General features: G+C 39.7%; 2 protein-coding genes across 2 annotated transcripts; one reads left to right on the forward strand and one right to left on the reverse strand.

Annotated features, from left to right (window-relative positions):
- Window positions 1-2342: 2342 nt before the first annotated feature.
- On the reverse strand, window positions 2343-7423 carry LOC311079853 (uncharacterized protein; the record flags this gene model as incomplete). The annotated part of the gene is made up of 5 exons (XM_084109580.1): window positions 2343-3927; window positions 5630-5975; window positions 6017-6230; window positions 6331-6537; window positions 7142-7423. The coding sequence occupies 5 exons, from the start codon at window positions 7421-7423 to the stop codon at window positions 2343-2345; spliced, it is 2634 nt and encodes an 877-aa protein (XP_083965706.1).
- A 3671-nt stretch (window positions 7424-11094) lies between these two features.
- LOC311079854 (serine/threonine-protein kinase Nek1-like) lies at window positions 11095-26949 on the forward strand (the record flags this gene model as incomplete). The annotated part of the gene is made up of 9 exons (XM_084109581.1): window positions 11095-11151; window positions 16104-16240; window positions 16336-16405; window positions 16827-16910; window positions 17168-17229; window positions 17310-17396; window positions 17491-17545; window positions 26142-26330; window positions 26458-26949. Exons 2-9 carry the CDS (start codon window positions 16194-16196, stop codon window positions 26947-26949), a joined length of 1086 nt encoding a protein of 361 aa, XP_083965707.1. The 5' UTR covers window positions 11095-11151; window positions 16104-16193.
- Window positions 26950-27458: the final 509 nt, after the last annotated feature.

Below are 27458 nucleotides of genomic sequence, written 5' to 3' on the forward strand. Positions count from 1 at the left end.
ATCTTCCTGGTTCTGATAACCGTTTTGATCCAGTTTACTTAAGAATCTCGTATAACGCTTTCAGTGCTGTGCAAATGTGAGTTTTATTTTTGGTGCACTGCAAAACAAATTTTATTTCCCCCAAGTATTCATTTATTTTTCAGTTAAAATATCTGAACAAGACTGTTTCCCTCCTTAATTTTATAACAGAATATTTGCAATTTAAACACAAAATGTTTAATTAGATACATGGCAACTTCTGAATGGCCAGTAGAGAGACATCACTGAGGCCAGATGGTGTAGTAACTACTTCTAACTTTACCCATTGGCAGCAACTTCAGAGGCCCACCTCACCTTGATGAAGTCTAACTATATTGTTTTTTATTATTATTATGTGTCCCAGTATCTCATTTGTGAGAGCACACTTGGAAAAAGCCCTTCCTGATTTTGATCAAGCCGATGGTGATTCGTCAGCACAGTCTTCATGCATGCAAAGCACAAAGTGACTGACCCGCAGGATTGGGATTTAGCGGGAATGGTATGTTTCCGCATGGTGACATCAGCCAATCAGCGATACCATTACACAGAATGGTGAACTAATTCATTTATGTGAAGTCATTATGCAAAACAACTGATTGTGGATTTGTCTTTTAGCCCTATTGGAACGAAAATATATTTCCAAATATTTATGATCAATATATGAAATGGTTTAAATATACTGAAAAACATATTAAATAATATATTGCGTTAATATATTGTGTTAATATTTTACAATATGTTGAATAATACATAATGAATAGCCACTTTTCATATATTGAAAAAAAATATTTAATAAATTCAATAGAAAACATGAGGAAAACAATTGCCTTAAATGTATTAATTTTAATTTAAATGTATTAATGAATAAAATATTAAGAATGTTTTACTCAAAGTTGTAAGTTGTTAATACAAAGACATACAAAAGAGTAACTATCATAAACTGTGCATTTATTTGTATTTATTAAACTAAAATACTTTGTGCACAAAACTCAGACAACAGAAACACTTTAAATACCAACAGAACATTAAACACTAACAGATCTGTCAAGATCTCAGCAGAGGAGGATTAAACAACTCCTCAAACAGCATTACCAGCTTCACTTATTACTAACCAGATTGACTTTATTTCTGTATACATCTACAGTAATTCTTATTGAGAATCAACAGAGGTTTAGATGTTGATGAATGTTTGAAAATAATAAAGTTTGAAGTCACCATTATGGCGATCAGTGTTTGCTTTATTGGGGCCCTTGACTTTTTTAAGCTTTTTTTATTTTCTGGCTGCTGTGACTTTTTGTAAGATACAGACATTATGGCAAAAATGTTAAAATAAATGCTGTGGATAATCTTTTGGGTGTTTATTGATGATGACATAATCAGCATTGAATATTCTGGGTCACATATCTCATCCCAAGGTTTATCACTGATCAAAACTGTGTTAGATCATTAAATGCATTTTAAATATAGTATTATAAACACTTATAATGCCATAAAATATGTGTGTATTTATTTTAGTTATTTTATTTAACAATAATTATGTAAAGAAAGACAATCTGAGGGAAATAACATAATAAAAGCAAAGGAGATAAAAAGTAAAGACTCCAGCAAATGATGAAGATAAAAGTTCACCACAAAGGATTAACACAAGAGTAAACACATCCACATTAATAGATGTGACATCTTTTGTTAAAACTACCATCCATTACCCCAAAATTAATTGGATTGGAATGGCTTGATGAAAATTAGCTTGATCCTCTGATTAAACAGAATATCTCACTACTTTCAGATCTACTGAAAGTCAACTGCATTGATTTCTCATTTTAATCAGTCTTCTTAATTTTAATTAATTCATCTCTTTTCTTCACTTGCCCAACAAAGAAATGTAGAACCCATTTCTGGTCAAAGCTGTTTTGAATCATCTTGTCTATGACACTAGAGTTATGAGAGGTAACTGTAGCCTATTCACAATTATTGATCCTATATATTGTGTGGAGAATATTAGATACTTGAAGTGTTGTTTTTTCCACTAAGAGATCTTTTTTATTATCTTCTTTTTTTTATTGTATTTTGTCTGTTACTTGTATGAACCTAACTTTTGCCTCTAGTGGCTAAAGAGTTGTGGTACAGGTGCCAGAGTGGCACACCTGAAATCAATTACTGTATAAGTACTGCTCCTGTTTGTTTGTCACTAACACCCTGATGAAGGCCAGTGGGCCGATACGCGTTGGTGTTTTTTTACATTTTTTTAGCCCTCTAATAAAGTGTTTTGTATTACTTTTTGTATCTACTGAGTGCCTGGACTTGGATTATTTCCTACGTTTTTTTCAAGAAATGTTCCAGTTTGACAGGCCTGCTTGAAGATAACTCAGAGCGTCTTTATTTGCTTCTTCAGCTTCAGCAGTTTTCCTCAAGTCCTCCAGCTCTCGGACCCAGTCTTTTTTCCCAGCCTCTCTCAGTTTGGGGATGAAGAAGTCCAGATGCTGAAGAGTGAAGGCTGAGTCTGGCTTTAATGCGATCTGAGACAGATGCTTGATGGTCTTGTAAGCATTGAACAGAAGAATGAATTTTTGGTCCTCAAGCTCCTGCAGATCTTTGTCAAGATCATTCATTATAACCAAAAATCTCTTTAACTCTTCTTGAGCTTTTTCATATTCCTTTCTAAAATCATCAAAATCTATCATCATGCTCGAGTTTTTGATGACGTATTTCTTGTCTTCTTTGACGTGTTTGCTGTGGTGACACTTCCCTGTGCACACGGTACAGAAGCCGTTTTTCATGACTTTACATTTGCTGACATCAGAAACCCACCAGCAGTCAAACTCATGGCAGTTTTCCTCACAGACGGTGCAGGTCGTCGCCTTCCTGCTCTTCCATGATGCGCTTTCAATGGGAACCTTCTCTTTGATAGACCTTTTGAATTTAATGGTGAAGTTTTTACGTTCCTCAATCTTTTCCTTGTTTTCGGTCATTGCCTGCTGGATCTGAAGTTTTTCAGCCTTTTTCAGCTCTTTCTCGTGAATTCGCAGCTGTAAGTTGCACATGGACGCTTCTAATATAATGCGCTCTATCAGGACATCTGAAGTCAACTCTAAACTTATTCTGTTCTTTTCATCCAGTGACTGAAGGAAATGCTTTATCTCTTCCATGCTGTCTTCCCAGGCGTCTCTTTGAGCACGAATGTAACGTGTCTCATTGTGGTGGGCATCAGCCTGCCGGTTGTTGAATAAGAAATAAACAGGTTGGCCGCTGTGGTCTCGTCTGCAGGGGATTCTAGCTTTATTAATGGCACCGAGGACGTTTTTGGGTGGTAGACCATCAGAGTGTGTGATTAGAAACACAATGTTGTTCACAATGTCTTTTCCAAACAAAGAAAGAACTGAACTGATGATGTAATGCTGTCTGTCCGAGAGGCGATTCTTAGACGCTTGAGTCACAAAACACACAGCGTCAATATGACGAACCCCATCATTATTCTGAAACAACATGGATAAATTCTCAGCAACTTCCAGATCTTTTTCCAGTCCTCTAGTGTCTCCGTATCCTGGAGTATCAATGATGGTGAGAGATATGGGATTCTTTAAAGGACAGACCTCATACATGGTGATTTCAGAGGTTTGTGATTCTGATTGGTCTCTGGCTTCTTCTTCTGTGATTTCATACCACATTTCTTCCTCAAACTTCACTCCCAGTAAGTAGTTGACCATGGTGTTGATGAGAGTCGTCTTGCCAGCGCCGGTTTCTCCCACCAGTAGAACAATATTGTTTTTTTTACTGGTGTCTTTTTTCTCATAAGTCCATTTTCTGACTTTCCCATGATCATCAAGCACTTTTCTCTCTGTGTGTAGAAGGAATCGTTTTGGAGGACCTTGATCAATCAGAGTTGATCTGTTTAGTGGAAGACTCAGCTCTCTGTAAAATAAACATGTAAATTAATAAACACTAAACAAATATCAGATTTATTTATTTATTTTTTGTAGAAAGAATTGAAGAGTATAAACACCTATCAAAATGCAGACATTTTGAATTATATAAATTTTCAACATGAATAAAAATGTAAAGAAACAATATTTAACTGCAATATTTAACACTATTATAGTTGACATTTAAAACATTTACAGTATATTTATCTTGAGGTCAGCAGTCTTCTAATGGCATGTTTCCATGTTACATTTAGATATACATGGTTGGAAAGCAGAGTTTTGCATTAAAGGGTTAGTTCACCCAAAAATGAAAATTATGTCAGTAATGACTCACCCTCATGTCGTTCCAAGCCCGTAAGACCTCCGTTCATCTTCGGAACACAGTTTAAGATATTTTAGATTCAGTCCGAGAGCATCGAAAATACATTTTGGTCCAAAAATAACAAAAACTACGACTTTATTCAGCATTGTATTCTCTTCCGGGTCTGTTGTCAATCCGCTTTCACGACTCCGCAGTGACGTAAGATGTTATCGTGTTATCCGGTGACACGTCAGCAGCGTCTTATGTCAGCAGCGTCACTGCGGAGTCGTGAAAGCACAATGCTGAATAAATACAATGCTGAATAAAGTTGTAGTTTTTGTTATTTTTGGACCAAAATGTATTTTCGATGTTTCAAAAACTTCTAACTAACCCACTGATGTCACATGGACTACTTTAATGATGTTTTTATTACCTTTCTGGACATGGACAGTATACCGTACATACATTTTCAATGGAGGGACAGAAAGCTCTCGGACTAAATCTAAAATATCTTAAACTGTGTTCCGAAGATGAACGAAGGTCTTACGGGCTTGGATCGACATGAGGGTGAGTCATTAATGACATAATTTTCATTTTTGGGTGCACTAACCCTTTAATTATTTTGACTTAAACATATGAGACCACTTATCATTATCATAATTTTCCTCTCAAAAGAGTTGGAGGAGAATAGGACCTTTTGACTGACAACTCCACCTACTGTCTGGAACAGGTGGTGTTCAACAGAATAAAAACCGCATCATAATAATTGGGCTTTAAAACTGTGGTGAGCTGAATAAGCACAAAATGAGAAAAATGACGGTGTAATGGAATAGAGCACAAATTCTCAATGCTTGTTTTTAAAAATGGAAATTTAAAATTGAGCGCCCCTTTTTTATTTAAATATAGCGTCACGCGGGAGACACTTAAAAAGACGCAGGTGCAATGGTCATGTCAGCTCATATTCACATAGAAAAACAATGAAAAACACACAGTGGAATGCAAAAACACATCCATTGCATATCATCATGACATGGACTCTAGGAGATTGATGTAAAATCATAAAACATATATTATTAACTTATATTATTATTCAGTGGTTTTCAATCCTGATTCAACCACCCTTTGCACATTTTGTATGTCTCACTTATTTAACACACCTGATTCAGATCATCAGCTCGTTCAGAAAGATCACCGTGAAATGAACTAAGGGTACATTTACACGACAAGGATGTACTAAAAACAGAAGTTTGTATAGACAACAACGTCGTCCAAACAATCCCCGTTCACACGGATCCACGAGAACAATTAAAACTCTCATGCCAGGCCAGTAGTTGGCAAAGTCACTTTTTAAAGAAACACCAAGCACCTATTGTAATTCCGATTCCCACACCTTCCATGATTTCTGCAGATTTTTACATGTTCCCTGAAGCGCAGTAAAACTCCCAGAAGAGAGGTTCCCAATGTTGGTCCAAGAAGGAGGGTGTCATTGAGGCTTCGACCCTGGAATTGAAAGGAGCAGTTGAAGACTAAACGACTCTTCCCATTATGGATCACTAAGTGGTGGGGTATGTACCACGACTTATCTGTGGTTGAGGCTTCCCTTGGGTCACTCTTCTTGACAGCTCCTGTCTCCACCAACTTGCGATTCGCTGCACAGTACTCATCTGCTCGTAGGGGGTCCCAGGCCAAACGTCCCTCCAGACTTCTGAGGCTGGGAAGGACGGCTTCCTTGGGAGCTTGGAGTGGGGGAATGTTTCACTTCAGTGTCTGAGAACACCTGCTACCTGTACTCGCCTCGTCTTGGCCTCCAGGAGCTCCACCCATTCGTTATCCTGCTTTGATCTCATAACCAGTTTGCTGCTCTGGTATGGCAGTATGAAGTATGAAGAGACACTGCTGGGTGCTCGGTGCCCACTGGGTAAGGTGTGCGGGTCCTTGAAGCATCCATCACAGTCTCGCGCAAATGTCCACCGGTCCTCCATTTTCACCAGCTTGATAGAGGCAAGTAGATGGGGGCAGTCAGCACCAATTACCACAAGCAGCTTTACGTGATCATATGGTTTAAGTGGGAGGTCCGCCAGGTGCTTGTACTTTCTCTTCAAGCTGGCAATGGGGTAGGGGTGGTCTGCTAGACCCAAGCATTGTGAAGGCTGCAACTATCTGGGAGGTTCTCTTGGGATTGGTAGGGGATGAGATTTTGAATGAGATGGCGGATCCCTTCTGGGTTTGGACTTCCTGATGAATTGTGCAGAGAGCAAGGTCCCCAGACTTCTTATGCAGGCCCAGTTTGTCAACTGGCTTCGGGAGGAGCATTGAACATGAGAGTGGGTTGATGGTCTGTCCAGGTAGAGAAATTCCATACTGGTCCTCACCAGACAACTTTTAGCCTTCAGCTGCTCAGCCTTGGCATCATGCAGTACTCTCAAATGCTTCCCCTGACACAAATTGCTGAGCCTCTTGAGGTCACATTGCACTGCTTGATATGGTTTCCGGTATCTCCAGCATCTATTGTTAACTCTAATCTATTCCATGACCTCTTCTCTGGTGAGTTTCTGAATAGTTGGACACTTATTTAAGAAGTGCTCCGTGCCCTCACAATATGGACAGTAGGGTTTTGATTTGCCCTTCCATCATGCCGTGGATGCGCTCTGACCCTCTTGGTTTGGCATTTAGCTCTCATTTAGCCTGATGGCCCTTGGGCGCGGATGTCTGAAGTTATTGTAACCTTGGCAAAAAAAACTCGACTTGTATCAAAGCCATTCCTCCAGGTCCAGCAGAGCATGAGCATTCCGATCATCTCTATCAGAAGCTTGGTGAGGATTCAGGCCACATGTAAGCCACATCTCAGCTCGACTTCTCCATCTGGGCCCAGTGTCTGTAGCATGTCCACGAGTTACTGTACATGCAGGGAGAACCTCTCAAAGGCAGCTATATCTCCTCTTCTGATCTCACAATCCATAACTGCAGCGGTCCTCTCCAAGGCTACATGGTGCGTGTGGCCGAACTTCTCGGTCAAGGCTGCCATGGTGTCCCTGTACAGCCTGGGTGAGTTGATAAAGGAGTTGGCGATGAGACAGGCCTCTTCAAGTTTCACATAATCCACAAGAATCTGATACTTGAAAAGCTCTGTAGTGTCAGCGGGTAGCAGGTTTGCTAGGGCTAGTTTCAGCCGAGAGAACTCCATTGTGTCCTTATGAACGAAGAGAGGAATTTTCAGCGCTGGACCCCTTTACTCTCCTCCTCCCAGGAGTCGCCGACACCGATGAGAGCGGTCTTCCTCGGGCGGGTCATGGTTGGTTTGTATCAGGCCTGTCTGGGAATTGAGTTGAGGATCCCGCATCCGTGTGTCACAGTAAATCACAGTCATTCTTGATTTAATTTGATGAAAACAACCTTTGTACTCGTTACAGGGTGTGCGTGGTGTTTGAGAATGATCTTACAACTACAGAGAGTTTTACAATCTTCCTGGGCATCCTAAGCTTGTGTTGTTAAAGCTCTCCTCAGAATATTAGTTCTGTGCGTTGTGGGGCCTACTCCACTTCACATTAGGCTGTGAGCTCCAATCTTCTCCTTTTGACATGTGTGGTGCCGGGCTTGCATGCAATGGGCCACGTATCTTCGGTCGCACTGCACTGACCTCATAACCCTTCAAATAGGATGGCTGTCTTAACTGATGTTTGGGCCAAGTGGGTGAAGTGTGCTTGAAGAGCCACTAAATGTAGCGAAGGGCTACCATAAGCTGTTAGGGCTAGTTTCAGATCGCAGTGAACCATGTGTTGGTCAGAACACTACAGAGTGAAGAATCAATTTTAACTGATTTATTTTCACTGGTATGCAGATATCAACATCAGAGAGAGGAGTCAGCCTTTACATGCAAATTAACAAGTAGTAAAAGTTTAAGTTTGAGGACTGCAGTGGACTCTGGAGTGTTTAGGTTAGGGGTCTCCAAACTCAACCCTAATTAAACACACCTCAACTAGCTAATCAATGTCTTACTAGGCCTAAAACACTGATTAGCTGGTTCATGACTTAACATTATAAACATTATATCTCTGAACATTGTAGATTGACAGATAAGTTATTAAAGCTAGCACAGATGAATTAGCATCATCATGTAACATCACACAGCCGATAACTGCACCATAACTGATAATGAGCATACATCAGGGAACATACTAGGATTAACAGAACTCATTCTTTTAGGACGCACACGAACACAAGATACATCCAATCAGAGGCTGATAATGACTTTAATTCACGTCTTCAGAAGTTCTGAAACTCTGAAACTGAAAACGGTGTCGTGTAATGTGCCAGATAAGAGAGAAATATAAAATGTGCAGAGCAGTCCCCAGAACCAGGATTGAAAACCACTGTTATTATTAACATAAAGCCCAGATATAGCTACTTATGCTTATTCTGTTGATCTTTCTGCTTCTTTGATTTTGACACAGTCAGTGTTGGAAATATAAAACGTAGCATTAGTTCTGGCAGGTCACGTTAGTCAAGCTTGCATCAGCTGACTCTCAGCTGATCCATGTCTACCTATAGGAATACAACACCTATCACAGCATATATATATATATATATATATATATATATATATATATATATATATATATATATATATATATATATATAATGTCGATTCAGTATTATCAGATATACATTGGTTCTGTTCTGTTTACCCTAAGCGGGGTTATCGCTGCTCTCCCTGCTCTTATCCATGCTCGGGAGTTCTTACCCAGAACAGAACTGTATCGCCAATCCTAACTGTATGCTAATTGCCAATCATTATTGATGATAGTGGTCCTGACAGAAATATAGGCTATGACTGTTGGATTGATATAAAAAGTCAGTTCACAGACTATCGTATCAGTTGATTGCCTTCATTTAATAAAAAAAAAGTAAATAATTCACCTGCCTGTAAAAGCATGTCAATTTCAACTCACCTGGAGTCCATCGTGATCAGAAGACATTCACTGTCAATCTCCAGTCTGCTTACGGCAACAACAAAAAATCATTAGTTTCTTCAGAATATGACTGTTTTAATTATTAAAATTGTGTATTTTGTATGTTATATAAAAAAAACATTTATGATTAATAATCTATACATTCTAAAAAACGCTGGGTTATTTTCTTCTACCAAAGCACTGTGTAGTACTGAGGCTTTTGGGTCATTTTTTGCCAGCTGACCATCCGACATAACAACAACCCACCCAACTCCTCGTCAGGAGAGAGCTTCTCAATGCCGCAGAATTGGTGCATTTATTCTGTGAAATAAAGGTTTGTATACATTTTATTTAATCTATAAAGTCGTTACAGTGCTGTAGCCTAATTCATTTTATATTCTGTGCAACACAATACACACAAGATGTCAGTCAGCATCTGTCGTTTCCCATGATGGAATCGCCTTTGCCTTGCATAAATAAACTGATTTTATTCTTTATAATACTGAATCTAACTGCTCTGGATATTAAAATATGTACTGTTTGTTTATGTGCAGATTATAAGGAGCCTGTCACAATATCTTTTGCCTATGAGAAATGCTCAGCTGCCGTCTGATGTTCACATGTGATTTAAAATGTTACTTTTAAATGTTTAATATTTACTTCTAAAAATGTTTGTTAAACGAGTTTAAATGTAAATGGTATATATTAATGCAAACTCTATAAATGTGCTATATTTGGTGTATTTTTCTGAAATAAAGGAAGTGGTTGTGTACTGTATATTGCTATTTTTTTCAAGATACAGTAAGTTAAGATGTAAACCCATTATGCCAAGTTAAATGAACATCTCAACATTCTAAGTGTAAATTACTCACGGTTGGGTTTATTTGACCATGCAAAACAACCCAAATTACAAGCTGCCCTTTGTATGCTAAAAAAAACCCTGTATGCTTTCCCATTACCAAAACAATATATTTTTAACAATTTCATAAAAAAAAATATATTAAAAAAATAAATAAACTTAATATAGTCATTGTTCAAATGTTTGCACTTTTAAAGGGCTTTTTTAACGCATTTTTAGGATGTTTTCCTGTAATGTTCTTATTTTTCACGTATCAAATCCAAGCTACTGAATGCCTTCAAATGCCACACATATCAAGGGTAAATACACAGATTATTCACTGGCCATAACATACAGAGGAATAAGAGTGAAGATCTCCCTTACCTCCTCAGAGAAAACACTCCTGGGTCAGGATAGAGAATAATCCAGAGAAGCAGAGATATTTTCAGTCAGAGAACCAACAACGACTATTATGAGCCTACAGATGTACAAGTTTTTCAGAAAGGTATAAGAGCATTAGAAGGTGCTCAACCAACAGTAAATCACAGTCATTCTTGATTTCATTTGATGAAAACAACCTTTGTACTCGTTACAGGGTGTGCGTGGTGTTTGAGAATGATCTTACAACTACAGAGAGTTTTACAATCTTCCTGGTTCTGATAACCGCTTTGATCCCGTTTATTTCTGAAACTTGTAAAACACTTTCAGTGCTGTGAACATGTGATGCAAAACAAATCTTTTTTTTTTTTTTTTTACATATTAAATTAAAACATATAAACAAGATTTGTGTTAATTATATAACAAAGTATGTGCAATTTAAACACACAATGTTTCATTAGATACATGACAACTGTGATGCCCACTAAAGTGTTACCACATTTGTGGTAGTTTCTGTAACTTTATAATTAATGTTTTGAATATTTGTTCAGGGGTAATGAACCTGTTTCCACCATCCTTGCACTAAAATATTATGTCAGGAGTAGTTGTGAGGTCGCCAGCAGGGGGCGGTGTGGCGCTTATTGTGCTTTACGTCAGTTTGGTCCGCTTTGCAGCTCTCCTCTTTCTGCTGAGCGAGATGAAAAACAGACGAGTTTGCCCTGTCTCACTTATTTCTCCTGTTTCCAGGTTGGTGGAATAGTAAATTAAGCCAAGTACCTTTAGTATAATATGTTGACATGTTGCTTAATGTTTTAATGTCAGCTAATAAGGCTGTTTTATGAATATGTGGACATATGTACATGTTGCTACCAAAGTCACGTCGGTCAGAGTTTTATTTTTAGCTCCTTGAACATTTTTGTAAAGTCTAATAGTTTTGAAATGTATGATATTGGGTAAAATGTGAAAAGCTAATGTTAAAAACTTAGTTTATGTAATGGTTAAAAGCTAATATTAAAAACAAATGTTATATATTTTAAAAGTGGTTAAAAACAATTTAAAAGTCTGTCAGCTCATGCATTTTGGAAGAGTAAAAATGATTTTAGTTGGAAATGGAAAATGCATTTAGGAACGATATGTAAGTGGTAACATAAGCTGTGTATTAGTTTAAGTTGAAAACAGACAACTTACAGGGTAACAGTGGTTATTGTCATTTTGATTTATTTAATCACACAAAACTTATAACTCAGTATTTGCTGAAAGATGAAAAAAAAAGACAAATTGTATTTTATTTTGAAGTCGTGTTTATTTCATAGAGAACATTGAGTGTTTGTAACAGAGGAGGAATTAAATTGTGAATGTTTAATAAATCCTCGCTCCTCTTTCTGCTGAGCGAGATGAAAAACGGACGCAGAGTTTGCCCTGTCTCACTTATTTCTCATGTTTCCAGAGAGAGCATATAAGCTGTTTATGTGGTGCCAGCCGGTGCGTGTAACACAACTTCTGAATGGTCTGTAGAGAGACATCACTGTGGCCAGATGGTGTAGTAACGACTTCTGATTGGACGACTAACCAGACAAACTTTACCCATTGGCAGCAACTTCAGAGGCTCACCTTGATGAAGTCTATGCACTTCATTAATATGTGCATCAATACTTCATCAACGCAATATGTAAATTCACCCTCAGCACATTACCCATAAATACCTCTTCTGCAATATTGCATCTTGCACATAAAGGTGTTTAGTCACCTGCACATATACACTGTAAAATCTAATTAGTTATCCTTACTTATAAACGAAAGCATGCAAACCGATTGCCTTAAAAAAATAAAAAATAAAAATAAATAACAACTAATGGTGTACTAATTAATTCCTCCTCTGCCTCTGGCCGCCGTCTTGAACGGCTATATAAGAAAACTGGCCTTACAATTCACTCCATGCTTTACACCGAACATACTCTGACATATAGGGATGCCCTCAATGCTGCCCGTTCAAACTATTACTCATTACTCATAACGTCCTCCATGACCAGGCCTAAAACCCTTTTCAGGACTGTGGACAAACTCCTCAAACCACCTGTCACTGCCTGTCCTAAGACCCCTGAGCAGTGTCAGGCTTTCTTACACTTCTTTGATGACAAAATTAGCCAAATTTACCACCGCTTCAACCACAATGCTATCTCTCTCTCTTCATCTCCCCCCTCTCTGGGTCCTAAGCTCTCCCATTTCACCGCTATTGACTCCCTCACTATCACTGACATTATTAATAAATCAAACTCTTCATCGTGTCAGCTTGACCCTGCCCCCACCCCTCTACTTAAAGCCTGCAACACATCCTTATCTGAACCCATTGCACTGATTGTAAATACCTGCCTGAACTCTGGTGTTGTGCCTGCTGCCCTCAAGACTGCTGCAGTCACACCCATTCTCAAAAAACCGGACTGCGACCCAACATCACTATCAAACTACCGCCCTATCTCCAACCTCCCCTTTCTGGCCAAGGTAATGGAAAGAGTGGTGGCTTCTCAACTTCACACTTTTCTTAATCACCATGACCTGTACGAGTCTTTTCAATCTGGCTTCCGTTCATGTCACAGTACAGAGACTGCTCTTCTACGCATAGTTAATGACCTCCTCCTGTCTGCTGACTCTGGTTCACTTAACATTCTCATCCTCCTTGACCTTAGTGCTGCTTTCGATACCATCAACCACAATGTTCTAATTGCCCGTCTGTCTGCTATTGGTGTTTCTGGCACAGCACTCACTTGGTTTCAGTCTTACCTCTCCAACAGAAAGCAATTTGTAACATTGGGTTCACATCAGTCTTCCAAGTCCCCTGTCACTCGTGGTGTTCCCCAGGGTTCTGTACTTGGGCCCCTACTTTTTCTCATATACATCCTCCCTATTGGGCAGATCATACGCAGCCACGGTCTTAACTTCCACTGTTATGCAGATGCCATCCAACTCTATCTTACCACTCCCTCTCCCTCTGACCCACCACCATGCTCCCTCACTGACTGCCTTTCTGACTTAAAATTATGGATGCAAAACAATTTTCTCAAACTCAACACAGATAAAACCGAAATTCTCCTGATTGGCCCAAAAAGCATCCTCTCCAAATCTCCCAGCTTCACTCTCAACATTGATGGTTCACCTGTTCACTCTACCCCTGTTGTTAAAAACCTTGGCATTCTGCTTGACTCCTCCCTTAGCTTTGATCCTCATATCAAATCACTCACTAAGACTGCCTTCTTTCACCTCCGCAACATTGCTCGCCTCCAACCCACTCTGTTAGTGATGCTCAGATTTTGGTTAACTCCTTTATTATGTCCCGTCTAGACTACTGCAACTCACTTTTCCTTGGTCTCCCTGCTAAATCACTTCAAAGGCTACAATATATTCAAAACTCAGCAGCCAGGCTCCTCACCCATACCAGACGATCAGCACATATCACCCCTATTCTCCACCAACTCCACTGGCTACCGGTTCCGTCCCGGATCAAATACAAAGTATTACTACTCACCTTCAAAGCACTCCACAACCTTGCTCCCCCCTACATCCGTGACCTCCTGATCCCTTACACTCCTTCCCGCTCACTCAGATCCTCTGACCAAAATCTCTTGGCTATCCCCCGCTCCAGACTCTCCACCCTGGGTGGCAGGTCCTTCAGTGCCTTGGCCCCCAAACTCTGGAACCGCCTCCCACAACCTCTTCGAGACTGTACTTCTCTTTCCCTCTTTAAAGCACATCTCAAGACCTTTTTGTTTAACGATCACTTCTCCACACCTAACTCATAACTTCATATAGATAACTTGTCTTGTTGTATTGTTTTGGTTGTTGTTGTTGTGTTTCCTTGCCTTCCTACTATGTAAAGCGACCTTGGGTTTGAGAAAGGCGCTATATAAAATAAACTTATTATTATTATTATTATTATTATTATTATTACTAATTAATTTATGTAAAGTCATTGTGAAAAAATATATATACTTATGCATTTTGCCCATTAGGGCTCCATGTATGACTCATTTTGTGAATAATTCAAATAAGTCAGATAAGTTAAATATTAAAGCACATTCACTTATATCATCATAAACAGAATAAAAATGATAAAAGTTCTAAGGTTCATATTGAAATATTATATTGCTTCCAGACGCCTCTGAATGCTTTCACTTTCATTCAGGGTCTAAAGTCAAACCTCACCAAGAGCAAAATTATGGCACATTTATTCTGCACAAGGAACTGCAACATAATACATGTTTACATGGAGCTGCAAGAACGACAGATATTGATGGAAAGATGAGATTCAAATCAAACCATTTACTAAAGAAAACTTCACCTCACACGACTCCTAGCAAATTATTCCCCCGTGGAAAATTTGCCATCAAAAGTTGCCACCTAAATGTTTTTGTTTTTGTTTTCTGACAACTTTGTGCAATATAGATGATTTACAGTACAAAGAGGAATAAAATCATAATAATGCAATGTATGAAATGATTAAGGGCCTGTACAGTAAATGTTCCTGCAATTGACCAGTGTGTGGCTAAACGCTTCTAACTGGATCTCTGCTATCTTGTGTGATTGTTATAAATTATTAACCAACAGCATCTTGCACAAATGAAGTGAGTTCAGTGACTTTCGAGAGTTTTGAGACACACACAGATATTATTGAAAATAAGGTAAGACTCCTCCTTTTCTCTGTGGAAAAATGTACTACGTTACTTTAGACCTAAGAGGTCCATGCTGTATTATTATTACTCCATCTTGTTTCGTCATAATCATTAATTGAATGCCTTTGTCTTGGTCTGGAGGTGACAAATACTTTTTCTAAGCACAATATAAATACACCTGCATCATAAATGAGAGAATTTATATTTACTTTGATCACAGACTCGGGTGGAAATATTGTTTCATTTGTTTAATAGGAGGAGTTAACTAGCTATCGTAAACCATGGTTAAATGGCGACCTAAATAACAGAACGAAAAAGACGAGATGGATTTCTTAAATGTATCACAGCAGCAAAATTTAAATAAAGTATAAATGGGCCTGAATCATGAAACAAGCAGGACAAAATTCAGTCAAGTTCTACATTCAACTATTCTTTGCATTCACACTGATTTTTTTTGTTTTCTTTGTGCTTTGTAAATAAAGCCATTATAAGAAGGAGTGTTTGGGAGTGTTCGCAGGTAGGCCCAATGTAACTGGAGTTTAATTGTCATTCTAAATATTCACATTTCCCAATGTGATTATGTCATTGAGTGATAGGCAGTGGATTTAATCAGTGACATTATTAATAGATCTGCTATCCGGCATCTTCACATCTCCCCCTCAGTCTGTTTTTACATGTAGAAAAGGCGAAAACACGCATTATATTGTCCAGTTTTCTCCCTGAACGATGATATATGGCAATTTTCCGGCACACTCAGTGTCCGAATTCACTCACTCGTTTTCATTCACTCCTTCAGTGGACTATATTAGTGGAGTAATGTAGGGAATAGTGAATGAGGGTATATTAGTGGGTGATTTTAAACACAGCTATAGAGCAAAAGAAGCACATGATATGATCACATGAGGAACAAGGGAATGACATGACACAACATGAAATCTTAAAGAAGAAAACATGAACCAAAACCAAACACAGACGTGACAGAAAGCATGTGATGTCCACAGAAATAAAATCCTTCTCAAACTTTTCGCTTTGCAGAAGTTTCTGAGATGGGCAACAATCAGTCAGATACCAAATATCCTGGCTACACATTAGTGAGTGAAGACGAGCAGATGATCCTGGTGAAAAATGAAGGTGGAGATCAGTTTGTCATTAAAAAGTTCAGTGTTGGCCAGGTAAGACGGACACAAAGGAAAGGTTATCATGATATTTAAAGAAAATTGTTAAATGGAAAGAGAGATTCTGATTCATATGTGTCTGTCTGTCTCAGAAAAGAGCTCGGAGATCTCACTCAGAAAATCAAACGCACAATAGAGGCCGCAGAATCATCTGAGAATGAGGTTTGATTGTGAGGTCAAATTTAAATCGTGTAATATTTTAATGATACCAAACTATAATTAACTGCTGTCCCCATGACTCAAAGCATTTGAGTCAACAAACAATGGTAGTCAGTCTTTTCATGCATATAAAATGTAATAGGATGTCAATAATCTTGTAAATATATAACCCACAATACTATTCCTACAACAGGTGGGTAGTTCATCCTGTTTGTAAACTTGGTAGTAGCAATCTAATATAAAAATAATAATAATAATAATAATAATAATAATATAATTTGCAATGCTCTAAATAGTGATGTGTAATGTTCTGTTTATGTGAATTAAGAAAAAAAAAATAATGTCACTGTGTCACCATACTCGTATAACAAAAAATACAAATCTATTGCAAACACTTCTGATTTGACATTTTATCAATTTACAGATTCTGGACTGGACTGTGAAGATTAGCATGGCATTAAAGTACCTGCATGATCAACAGATTCAACATAAAAACCTGCAGCCCAAGGTGCGAATGCAAATCAGATAATATATGGTCTGAAAGCATGTTTTCATGTTTCCATGTTTCAACCACTATTGACTCTATTGACATTTAATCTTAGATAAAATATTTGGGAGTTTCTCTGCAATTATTTGATTTTCTTTCAGACATGGTCACAAAATATCTAGAAGCTCTATTGATTTGAATTTGACTGATATTATTGCAAGCCACTCATTCCCACCTTCCTTATCAACTTGTCAAATATGTGTGTTTTCTTATGACAGAGCATATTTTTCACTGCATGTGGAACTGTTCGTCTTGGAGAGTTTGGAGAGATTAATGAATGGTAACTCTTCAAAACGAAATGCAAAATAGTCCATATGTGCAAACATAATGTTCTTTACCATATATTTCTGTTTTTATTAGGTCCAGTGATGCACAAACAGCAGAAACTGAAGTTCTCTCATATGTTGCACCGGAGAATTTGAGTGGCAAACCTTATGATGAGAAATCGTAACAAGCATCCTACATTTGCAATGTTGACTATTTATATTTCCATATCCGAACCCCAAAAGCTAAAGCCTTTATAATATTCGCTTTTTTACAGTGAAATCTGGAGGTTGGGATGTGTCATCTATGAGCTCTGCATGCTGAAGTGTGCTGTAAGATCTTTGGTTTAGTTTAACGCTTTGTATAACTAGTTTGTAAGATATTGCAGAGATTTAATTGAAAGAATTGATAAATTCCAACACTGTTATATTGGTGATAATTCATACAAGTTATCCAGTTGGAAAAATATATTGTTACGTCCCAGGACGTATGTTATTTGTGATTGTGTTTCCCTTTTGCCCAACAGCCTGCTGGGAAAAGTAGTTTGTCTGTTCTCCTCTGTTCTTCCCTGTCCTCTCATAGGAGCCTAATTGATGCCACCTGTTCCTGATCAGAGTTTGTGGAGAGGAGCGCATTTAAACAGAGGGAAACTGGCTGTTCCCCAGAGAGAGTGTGTCCTGTCCGCTTTCCCAGACTGTGTTGAATGTTGAAAGACCTTGTTTGTGTCTTAAAGCTTCTTGAAAGTCTGTTGTGTTTTCTGTAGTGATAGAAAACTTGGTGTGCCCCATTATTGTTGTTGCTTGCTGACACAGTAGGGAGGTGGGTGCCTCTTTTGTTTTTACTAACCCCTTATTTTCTCCTGTTTTTGGGATAGTCAGGAAGTCAGGTAAGAGAGATGTTGTTTCTTTGATTCTTTTGGTTTTATAGGTTAATTAGACTTTCTTACTCCCAGGTAGTTTTTCAGTTTTGTTTGTTGTTTTGGCTTTAACCCCCTCCTGAGGTATGTGGTGTCTTCTGGTACTTATTTGAGTTGTATTTAATTCCTCACCTTACTCCTAACTGCTGTAAAAGAGATTTTTACTGATAATTAAAAAAATCTAAAAGAGATACCCTGTGTGTGTGTGTTGAGTGCTGGGATTGCGGACAGAACCAACTCTCTCTCTCGTTCTTTCACTTTTTTTTTTTTAATTCCGTGTGGACATTGTCTTTTATAACAATATGTTACTCTCCTGCTACCCCTAGACAAACAGGGGACGTAACATATTTGGGGGCTCGTCTCAACTTTTCAAAGAGGTGATTTCTTACTCTATTTGTACTGTTTCCGTCTTTTTTGGGGGTGATCGAAATGGAGTTTGATTTATTAGCATTTACGCTTTCTCCCACTACAGAGGTCTTCAATAAGTGTAGGAAAAAGGATCTACTTTTGATTGCAAATTTTTTTAATTTGGATGTACCAAAAGAAGCGACAAAACAATTAATTAAGGATTCACTGTTTGAGCAGCTTGTGCGCGATGGCATCTTACCAGATACTGATGTTAAGGGCAGTCCTGTAGTTGTGGCTGAGGAAATTTCTCCTGGTAGTGATGTTATTGAAAGTGCCAATTTTGATCCGGTGCAGGCCATTCGTTTAAGAGAGTTAGAACTCAAAATTAAACAACAGGAGTGTGAGAATTTGCGCTTGAAACTCCGAGTTGTTGAGGTAGAAGCTGACCGTGATATTAATCTGCGGCGTCTAGATCTGCAAGCTATGGAAATTAACCCTCTGAGGTCTGAGCTGTTTTCTGGGCCCTGGAGGTGTTCTGACATTTCTGGTTATTTCTGTTACTTGTGACATTTTCATGGCTAAAGTCTAATTACACTGTATTCAGCACAAACTCTGCTACAATAATATATCAGCAGCATGTATGTAAAAGTTTGTAGTTTTGAGATAATGACATTTATGCGTGGTTTTTGAAAATACAAAAAAAAATTCTCACTGAAATAAGGCCATGAAACCCATACTGATTATTTCTTCACAAGACTTTTGAAAATTGTATGACGTAGCCTAGAATATTTGCTGCAAAACTATGTGAAAATCACCCTGACTGCTCATTCAGATAAGACAATATATTGATATATATATAATATATAAAAATTTTACGACGTGTTTTGTGTGAAAAAGCCTTATGCGAGAGCTCATTAATATGTAAGCTTTTCTCACCTGAGAAAGACAAAGAACCTCCCCTAACGGCCCTATTAGGAGCTATCAGGCCCCTATCATTCTGAGCAACCTTGCACAATACTGTAAATGAGGAGATTTAAAAAATAATGGCTTTTAAATTGTTTGGATTTATTTACAACACAACATAATCCAAAGATACACAACAAATGCCAAAAAAGCACTTCAAAGACAGAGACCTTTGTGCCATTCCTAAAAACATTGTACATACCTTTCATTTCCAAGATTTTCACTTTACCATGTTCACGTACTGAGACTCATGTGAATGTTGAAGTCCTCAGTGGCATCTGGGACCTGAAAAAAAAAAAAGTGAACATACTGATATCAAGAGAAAGGCCTGCACGATTTTGGAAATAAATATTAGATTTTTCTGGTTAAAATTGCTTTTTAAAATTGCTTTTTAAAATTCACAGAATACACACACACACACACGTTTCCAACGATATATAATATAATGAACACCAGGTTTGTTGTGCCTTGTAGGCATAAGGTATATGCGCAGTGCGGATAAAATAATAATAACAATAAATAACCTATAGCAGCCTATAAATCTTCCAAAAGAAGCTAGAGAAAAATATATTGATTATCATGTTACTTCAAATGTTTCCATCCGTTATGATGATATGAAATGAGATAATAATAAAAACATGAAGCCGTTTGGTGCGTTTTGCTTTCATCCAAAATATGATACATTCAAACGCGATCGCTTGCAAAATATGATACATTCAAACGCGATCACTCTCAAATATAAAACATTATGGTTACCATAAACATATCTATGTTTGAGCAGATATCCACAAACACAGTAAACACGGGTCTAAATATTATAATATTCCCCATATATCTAGCAACAGTTCAGCTGCAACGTGACATTTATGCAACAATAACAAACTAGGCTATGTAAGAATTTCTTACCTTATCTTTCTTGTCTTCAAATCGCGTTCTTCTTCTTCTGAGGTAGCCTAAATCCAATGTAAGCTCAGGCACGTCTTTCAAACTCGACGAAAAGTGAAGTGAAGTGTTTTGTTGTTGAGGTAACGAGCGCGTTCGCGTTCCATGTGGAGATTTGCATGTGAATATCTTTTGCGCGAGTAGGCGTGGCCAAATTAACTGTAATGAGCAAGCGTTTGAGAAGCTGGACATCTTGTTGGTTTTATACAAATTACTTAAACAGAGAATATTTGTTTTCGTTTTGAATCCGATCATTTAAAAGTACACACTTAAATGTTTATAAAGGTATATGGCTCATAAATGTGTGACAAGTATTCGCTGAGTTTTGTTTCAGTTTATAGACGTGCTCAAGAAAAAAAAGTTCACCGCGACGGAGAGGCAGAAAGCACACCCTGTTTATTTTCTTTATTTTACAAAAGCACAATGTTTTGATTTGATTGTAAGTGGACACGTACAAAAGGAGAAATATCACAGATTCTTTTTTTATATTTCTTTTTTCTGTATGACCATAAATGATGGAGTAATTTAAGTTTATAGTGCTACAATGTGGAGAAAATCCGGCAAAACGCGTCGGCGCGTTTGTCGACCTCAGAGGGTTAAAGCTGTTCCACGCTTGAGGTCTTCCTCCGGTTCTTCCTCCGCATCCATTCCTGCTATACCTCTTACCTCGAATGAAGAGCAAAACAGTCAAGAATTTGATGTCTGTAAATACATCAAACTTGTGCCTTCTTTTCGCGAGTCCGAGGTTGATGCATACTTTGTTGCTTTTGAGCGCATTGCAGGTAAGCTTAGGTGGCCGAACGATATGTGGGCCTTGCTCCTACAGTGCAGTTTGACCGGTAAGGCTCAAGAGATTTGTGCGTCGTTACCGATTGAACAAAGTCTTGATTATGAAGAAGTCAAAGCCGCTGTTCTCAGAGCATATGAGTTGGTGCCTGAGGCATATCGCCAAAAGTTTCGTGCGCATGTGAAAACGGCGAAACAGACTCATGTAGAATTTGCAAGAGAGAAAAGAGCATTATTTGAAAAGTGGTGTTTCTCCAGCAAGACCACTACCTTAGACCAGTTGCAAGAGTTGCTCTTGCTGGAGGATTTTAAAGGTTGTCTTCCCGAAAGTGTTGTTGTTCATCTAAATGAACAAAAAGTAACTTCGCTATTGGATGCTGCTGTATTAGCAGATGAATTTATCCTGACGCACCGAAAGGTTTTTCCATCTTTTCGGCCGTCGAACACTCAATTTTCCCATCCAAACACTGTGACACGCGATTCGACGCGTGCATTTTCAGGTATGTCAGGAGACACTGCTTATTCAGACAACAGGTCTGCCCCTGGTGGAAGAGGTCGACGTGTCTGTTTTTACTGTCTAGATCCAGATCACCTAATTGCAGACTGCCAGGCTTGGAAAAAAAATGTAGATGGTAACCCTAAGAATGTTGCTCTTGTGCAAGCGATGTCTCTGACTAAAAAGAAGTCCATGCAACCTTTCATTCATGCTGGGGCGGTTTCCTTGTCTGACACTGAGCATCAACCTGTTGTGATCCTGCGAGATACTGGTTCAGAACAGTCCTTAATCCTGAAAGAGTTACTTCCCTTCTCACAGAATTCATACATCGGGTCTGATGTACTAATACGTGGTGTTGGGATGGGGTGTTATTGTGTTCCTCTCCATCAGGTACACTTGAGGTCAGACCTTGTGACTGGGAAAGTCAACCTTGCGGTTTGTTCCCAACTACCGTTTAAAGGAGCAGGTCTCATACTGGGGAATGATCTAGCAGGTGACCAGGTTTTCCCCAGACCTGTTGTGGTTAAGGACGGTAATTTGGGTGACACCTTGTCAGAAACGTTGGAGTGTGCAGTGGCGCACCTGCCAGTGATGGAGTTCAAGAACGTTGGAGTGTGCAGTGGCGCACTTGCCAGTGATGGAGTTCAAGAACGTTGGAGTGTGCAGTGGCGCACCTGCCAGTGATGGAGTTCAAGAACGTTGTTGACCTTATCCACTCATTGTGGCAAGCTTCCTTTGAACCTCCCAGAGGTCAGCAGAGGATTGAGCTTGAAGTCAGAGAAGGAAATAATGTGAATGGAGAAACTCAAACTATAAGTTGGTAAAGATGTTAAGTGGGGTGTAGAGAACCATTCCCTTGCTTTTGATGTGGTGTTGAACTGAGCAAATGCTGGATAACTTCTGTGACAAGTCCACCAGTTTAAAATTGTATTATGTTGATATTACCTAATGTGCACTGTTTTTCATTGTAGAAACTTGTTTTTGTTTTTTCTTTCATTTTGTGAAATTTCAAGGAAAAATCTTATGGGAGGAGGTGTTACGTCCCAGGACGTATGTTATTTGTGATTGTGTTTCCCTTTTGCCCAACAGCCTGCTGGGAAAAGTAGTTTGTCTGTTCTCCTCTGTTCTTCCCTGTCCTCTCATAGGAGCCTAATTGATGCCACCTGTTCCTGATCAGAGTTTGTGGAGAGGAGCGCATTTAAACAGAGGGAAACTGGCTGTTCCCCAGAGAGAGTGTGTCCTGTCCGCTTTCCCAGACTGTGTTGAACGTTGAAAGACCTTGTTTGTGTCTTAAAGCTTCTTGAAAGTCTGTTGTGTTTTCTGTAGTGATAGAAAACTTGGTGTGCCCCATTATTGTTGTTGCTTGCTGACACAGTAGGGAGGTGGGTGCCTCTTTTGTTTTTACTAACCCCTTATTTTCTCCTGTTTTTGGGATAGTCAGGAAGTCAGGTAAGAGAGATGTTGTTTCTTTGATTCTTTTGGTTTTATAGGTTAATTAGACTTTCTTACTCCCAGGTAGTTTTTCAGTTTTGTTTGTTGTTTTGGCTTTAACCCCCTCCTGAGGTATGTGGTGTCTTCTGGTACTTATTTGAGTTGTATTTAATTCCTCACCTTACTCCTAACTGCTGTAAAAGAGATTTTTACTGATAATTAAAAAAATCTAAAAGAGATACCCTGTGTGTGTGTGTTGAGTGCTGGGATTGCGGACAGAACCAACTCTCTCTCTCGTTCTTTCACTTTTTTTTTTTTATTCCGTGTGGACATTGTCTTTTATAACAATATGTTACTCTCCTGCTACCCCTAGACAAACAGGGGACGTAACAATATAAACAATATTCTGACTCAAAAAAATTATTTTAAGGTCCATCCATGTATGTAACCCTCGTTCCCTGAAGAAGGGAACGGAGACGTAGTTGGACGTACCGTACTGATTGGGATCACGCTTAGGGAGCCTGTCATCTTCGAGTATTGAAAAAACGAGCCAATGCACATTGACGTGAGATTTGCATCTCGCGCTCCGCCCTGCAGCGCGGGTATAAATACAGAAGCGGATGCACGCACCACTTGTTTTTTGCTGAGGAGCCGAGAGGAGCCCGGAGTCAGCGGTGATCCAGCAATAGTGGCGACGGGACTACGTGTCCGTTCCCTCCTGCAGGGAACAAGGGTTACATACGTAACTGACCCACTCAGACAGACTTGGATAACACCGGGAAAGCGTGCCCTTTCGGGGGAAAGGGAGACGCTGCGGAAGCCACATCCCGCCCGTAGGGAGGTATCATGTGGAGGTTACACATATGGACTGGGCGTTTCAGGTTCAGGTTCACAACAGGTTCCACTTCAGGGCGTAAGCATGCCTCGTAGAGGGTGCTCTCGCCGAAGTGATGGTGTCTACGACAGCTTGTGGTAGATCACCTAGAACCTCCGCGTCCCGTCCAGGGACCAGACATGGAGTTTCCAGAGGTCTGGACGCGGGTGCCATACGGTGCCCCGTCCCTGAGAGATAAGGTCCTCCCTCAGAGGAATGGGCCAGGGAGGGACTGTCGAGAGGAGCATCAGTTCGGGGAACCAGGTCCGGTTGGGCCAATAAGGGGCAACTAGCAAGACCTGCTCCTCTTCCTCCCTGACTTTGCACAGTGTCTGTGACGGGAGCGTAGACCACCTTGATGGTTGATGTACGCAATGGTCGCATTGTTGTCCGTACGGACCAGTACATGCTTGTCGAGCAGCTGCGTTTTGAGGCGTCTCAGAGCAAGATGTACTGCTAGCAACTCGAGGCAGTTGATACGCCAATGCAGTTGGGGGCCCGCCCAGACCCCCGCTACTGCATGCCCGTTGTACATGGCCCCCCAGCCGGTGTTGGAGGCATCTGTGGAGACCACAGCATACCTGGACACTTGTTCTAGGGGCACTCCGGCCCGGAGAAACGAAGGGTCTGACCACGGACTGAGGGTTTGGCGGCAGGCCGGGGTGATTGTCACATGGAGCGTGCCGCTCTGCCACGCCAATCTCGGGACTCGGCTGTGAAGCCAGTGCTGAAGCAGTCTCATGTGAAGCAATCCGAGCGGCGTTACTGCAGATGCCATATGCCCTAGGAGCCTCTGAAAAAGTATGTTTTTTCACACATGGCACAGTAGGTCTCCTCTGGGATTGGCCAGAGGGGGGCGCTAGAGCGGGGTATGGGAATGGGGACTCCACCTTCACGAAAGAAGTAGTCTTTAGATAGTCATGTTCCCGCAATGGGGACATGAACCATCCACAAAAGCTGCTTCAGCGTGTTGTAAGCACAAACACGTAATGCATCTATTGTGACCGTCAGCTGGGGACAGGGAACGACTGCATCCAGAAATGCATGGGTGGAATGGCATCTTGAAAAAGAGGCAGACACACCCATGTTGCTCTTTCAGGAAATAGTGCTCTCAACCAGTGCCGGAGCACACAGGGGAATGACCGCGGCAACACTGACAGGAGATGGTGCAGCCTGTACCAGTGAAGCACTCACCCTCTTCGCCCTCTAACCAACCGTCAGAACAAACAAACACAGAGAATGCTGTTAAGACAGCAGTTGAGAGCTCAGAGGGCTCGCGATCACCGCTGCACTCGCGCTGTAACACACCAGCACTGGGAGTGACTTCCGGAGGAAGCACCGATACACTCGCTCGTTGAAAACACTTCAACACTCTTCAGAGACATCGACATCCGATCGGCTCCGAAGCGAAAGACGAGTGGTGTGTGCATCTGCTTCCGTATTTATACCCGAGCTGCGGGGCAGAGCGCAAGATGCAAATCTCACACGCCAATGTGCATTGGCTCGTTTTTTGAATACTCGAAGATGACAGGCTGATATTGTTTCTCTGTGTTGTTATCTGTTATTCTTTAATATTTAAAACTATATAGTTATCGTCCTTGGTGTGAATGGGTCTTTATGATGTTTACTTTGATGTTTACTTAGTTGAGACAAATCAATCAACCTTGCATCACATTTTCAAACCAATACAGTAAATGCAATTATTTTAGCTGGTTTATTAACCAAAATATTGTTTATAAAAATAAACAATTACCCTAAGTGAACATATCTGGATTATATATTATGTATAATGGTGTGCATCTAATATACGCCAGATATTAATTTGAAAGCTATTGAATGGCTTCACATGATTTATAGAAACAAATACAATAGCACACAAATCAAATGGACAACTTTTGTGTTTAGTCACTTTACATGTAGGCCTACAGTATATGGAAAAGGTTTTTGTTATAAATTTTGTTCTGCACATGTTGTGTTCATATTGCAGTTTCAATGCTATAAAGCATATTTCAAACATGAGCATTGGGGTTCGGGTTAGATTGTGGTTTAGCAGTGATTATTGATATTAAATTGTGTTGGTTGGACAGTATAGGTTGTTTTGTCTCAATTGTTGTATGTTGTAATTTTGTCGATTGCAACTGGTTAACTGGTTAATATTTTAATTCCATTTAGTTTACTGCAAAAAGCACAGTTGAGATTATTACAAAGATACTCACCTGCTCCTATGAAGCTCTTCCTGAGACCTTCTCTGAGGATCTTCGTCAGCTGGTAAATAAAACACTTCAGACCGATCCAGCGATCCGCCCATCTGTCAGTGAAATCCTGACCAGGCCTTTCATCATTAAACACCTTCATAAAATGGTGAGTTAGCTTTTATGTTTACATTTTACTATACAAAAACAGGTTTTATGAAATGATAAAGTAACAATGTTTTGGAAATTGGCATGGATATTAACCAAATGAACTGAGATTTTATATATTTTTTCAGAGCATACAAACTATTGGAGACCTTTACAATACTCTAGATGTACTGAGAGAGTTGGCAGATGGTTTGGAGATGGTCCACTTCAACACAACCGTCAGCAGTCTGACAGGAGGTGTAGTAAGATTGGCTGGAGGAATCACATCTGTAGTTGGACTTATTCTGGCTCCGTTCACTCTTGGAGCTTATCTGATAGTAACAGGAGTGGGAATCGGTGTAGCTGTAGCTGGTGGAGTAACATCTGGTGTGAGCAACATAACAAACATGGTTAACCAGCAAACAAACCGACAGAAGATCAAAATGATGATAACAGAGTTCCATGAAAAAATTACCTCCACAATTTGCTGTATCCAAAACATCCAAATAGCAGTGGAAAATTTAGAAAAAGAGTTTTCCACAAGCAATGGCTCATTTTCCAATGCACAAGCTGAAACGAGTGCTGGAGCTCGACTTGGACGAGGACTGGGAGGAATTCCGGAGATTCAAATGAAGATTTAATTGAAGTTGTAAATGTTGGGAAAGTTGCAGCTCAGGCTGCGAGAGTCGTCCGTGTGGCTGAAACAGCTACAGGAGTTTTATCTGCACTTTTTGTAGCTGTTGACGTCTGCTTCGTTTTCTTGACTCCAGAGAAATCCACAAACTCCGCCAAGATTACGCTTTAAGAGAGAGTGAACGAGAATCAAGATCCACCAGCAACCAAACCACTGGGTCAAATGAGAAGACGTCAAATAACAGTGACACAGCAGATCTGCTGCCCGCAGACACTCAACAAGCAGAAGAGCTGAAGTCTGAGACCATGACATTTGTCACAAAAATAAAGGAGACAACAGAGGAACTTCAAGCGATCCTGGATACACTACAAGACGCAAGGCACCCAAACTGAGAAACACTTCTAACTAATAAGCTTCCTGCTCAGCTACTGTTCGGACGCTCTTGCTTACTGCTCCACGCTTTGCTCTATCGCTTTTACATTTTATCTCCTATATTTTTATATTTTATTTCCTTTT

This window comes from Abramis brama (assembly GCF_963993115.1).
Source record: "Abramis brama genome assembly, chromosome: 3".
NCBI classification, from domain to species: Eukaryota; Metazoa; Chordata; class Actinopteri; order Cypriniformes; family Leuciscidae; genus Abramis; species Abramis brama.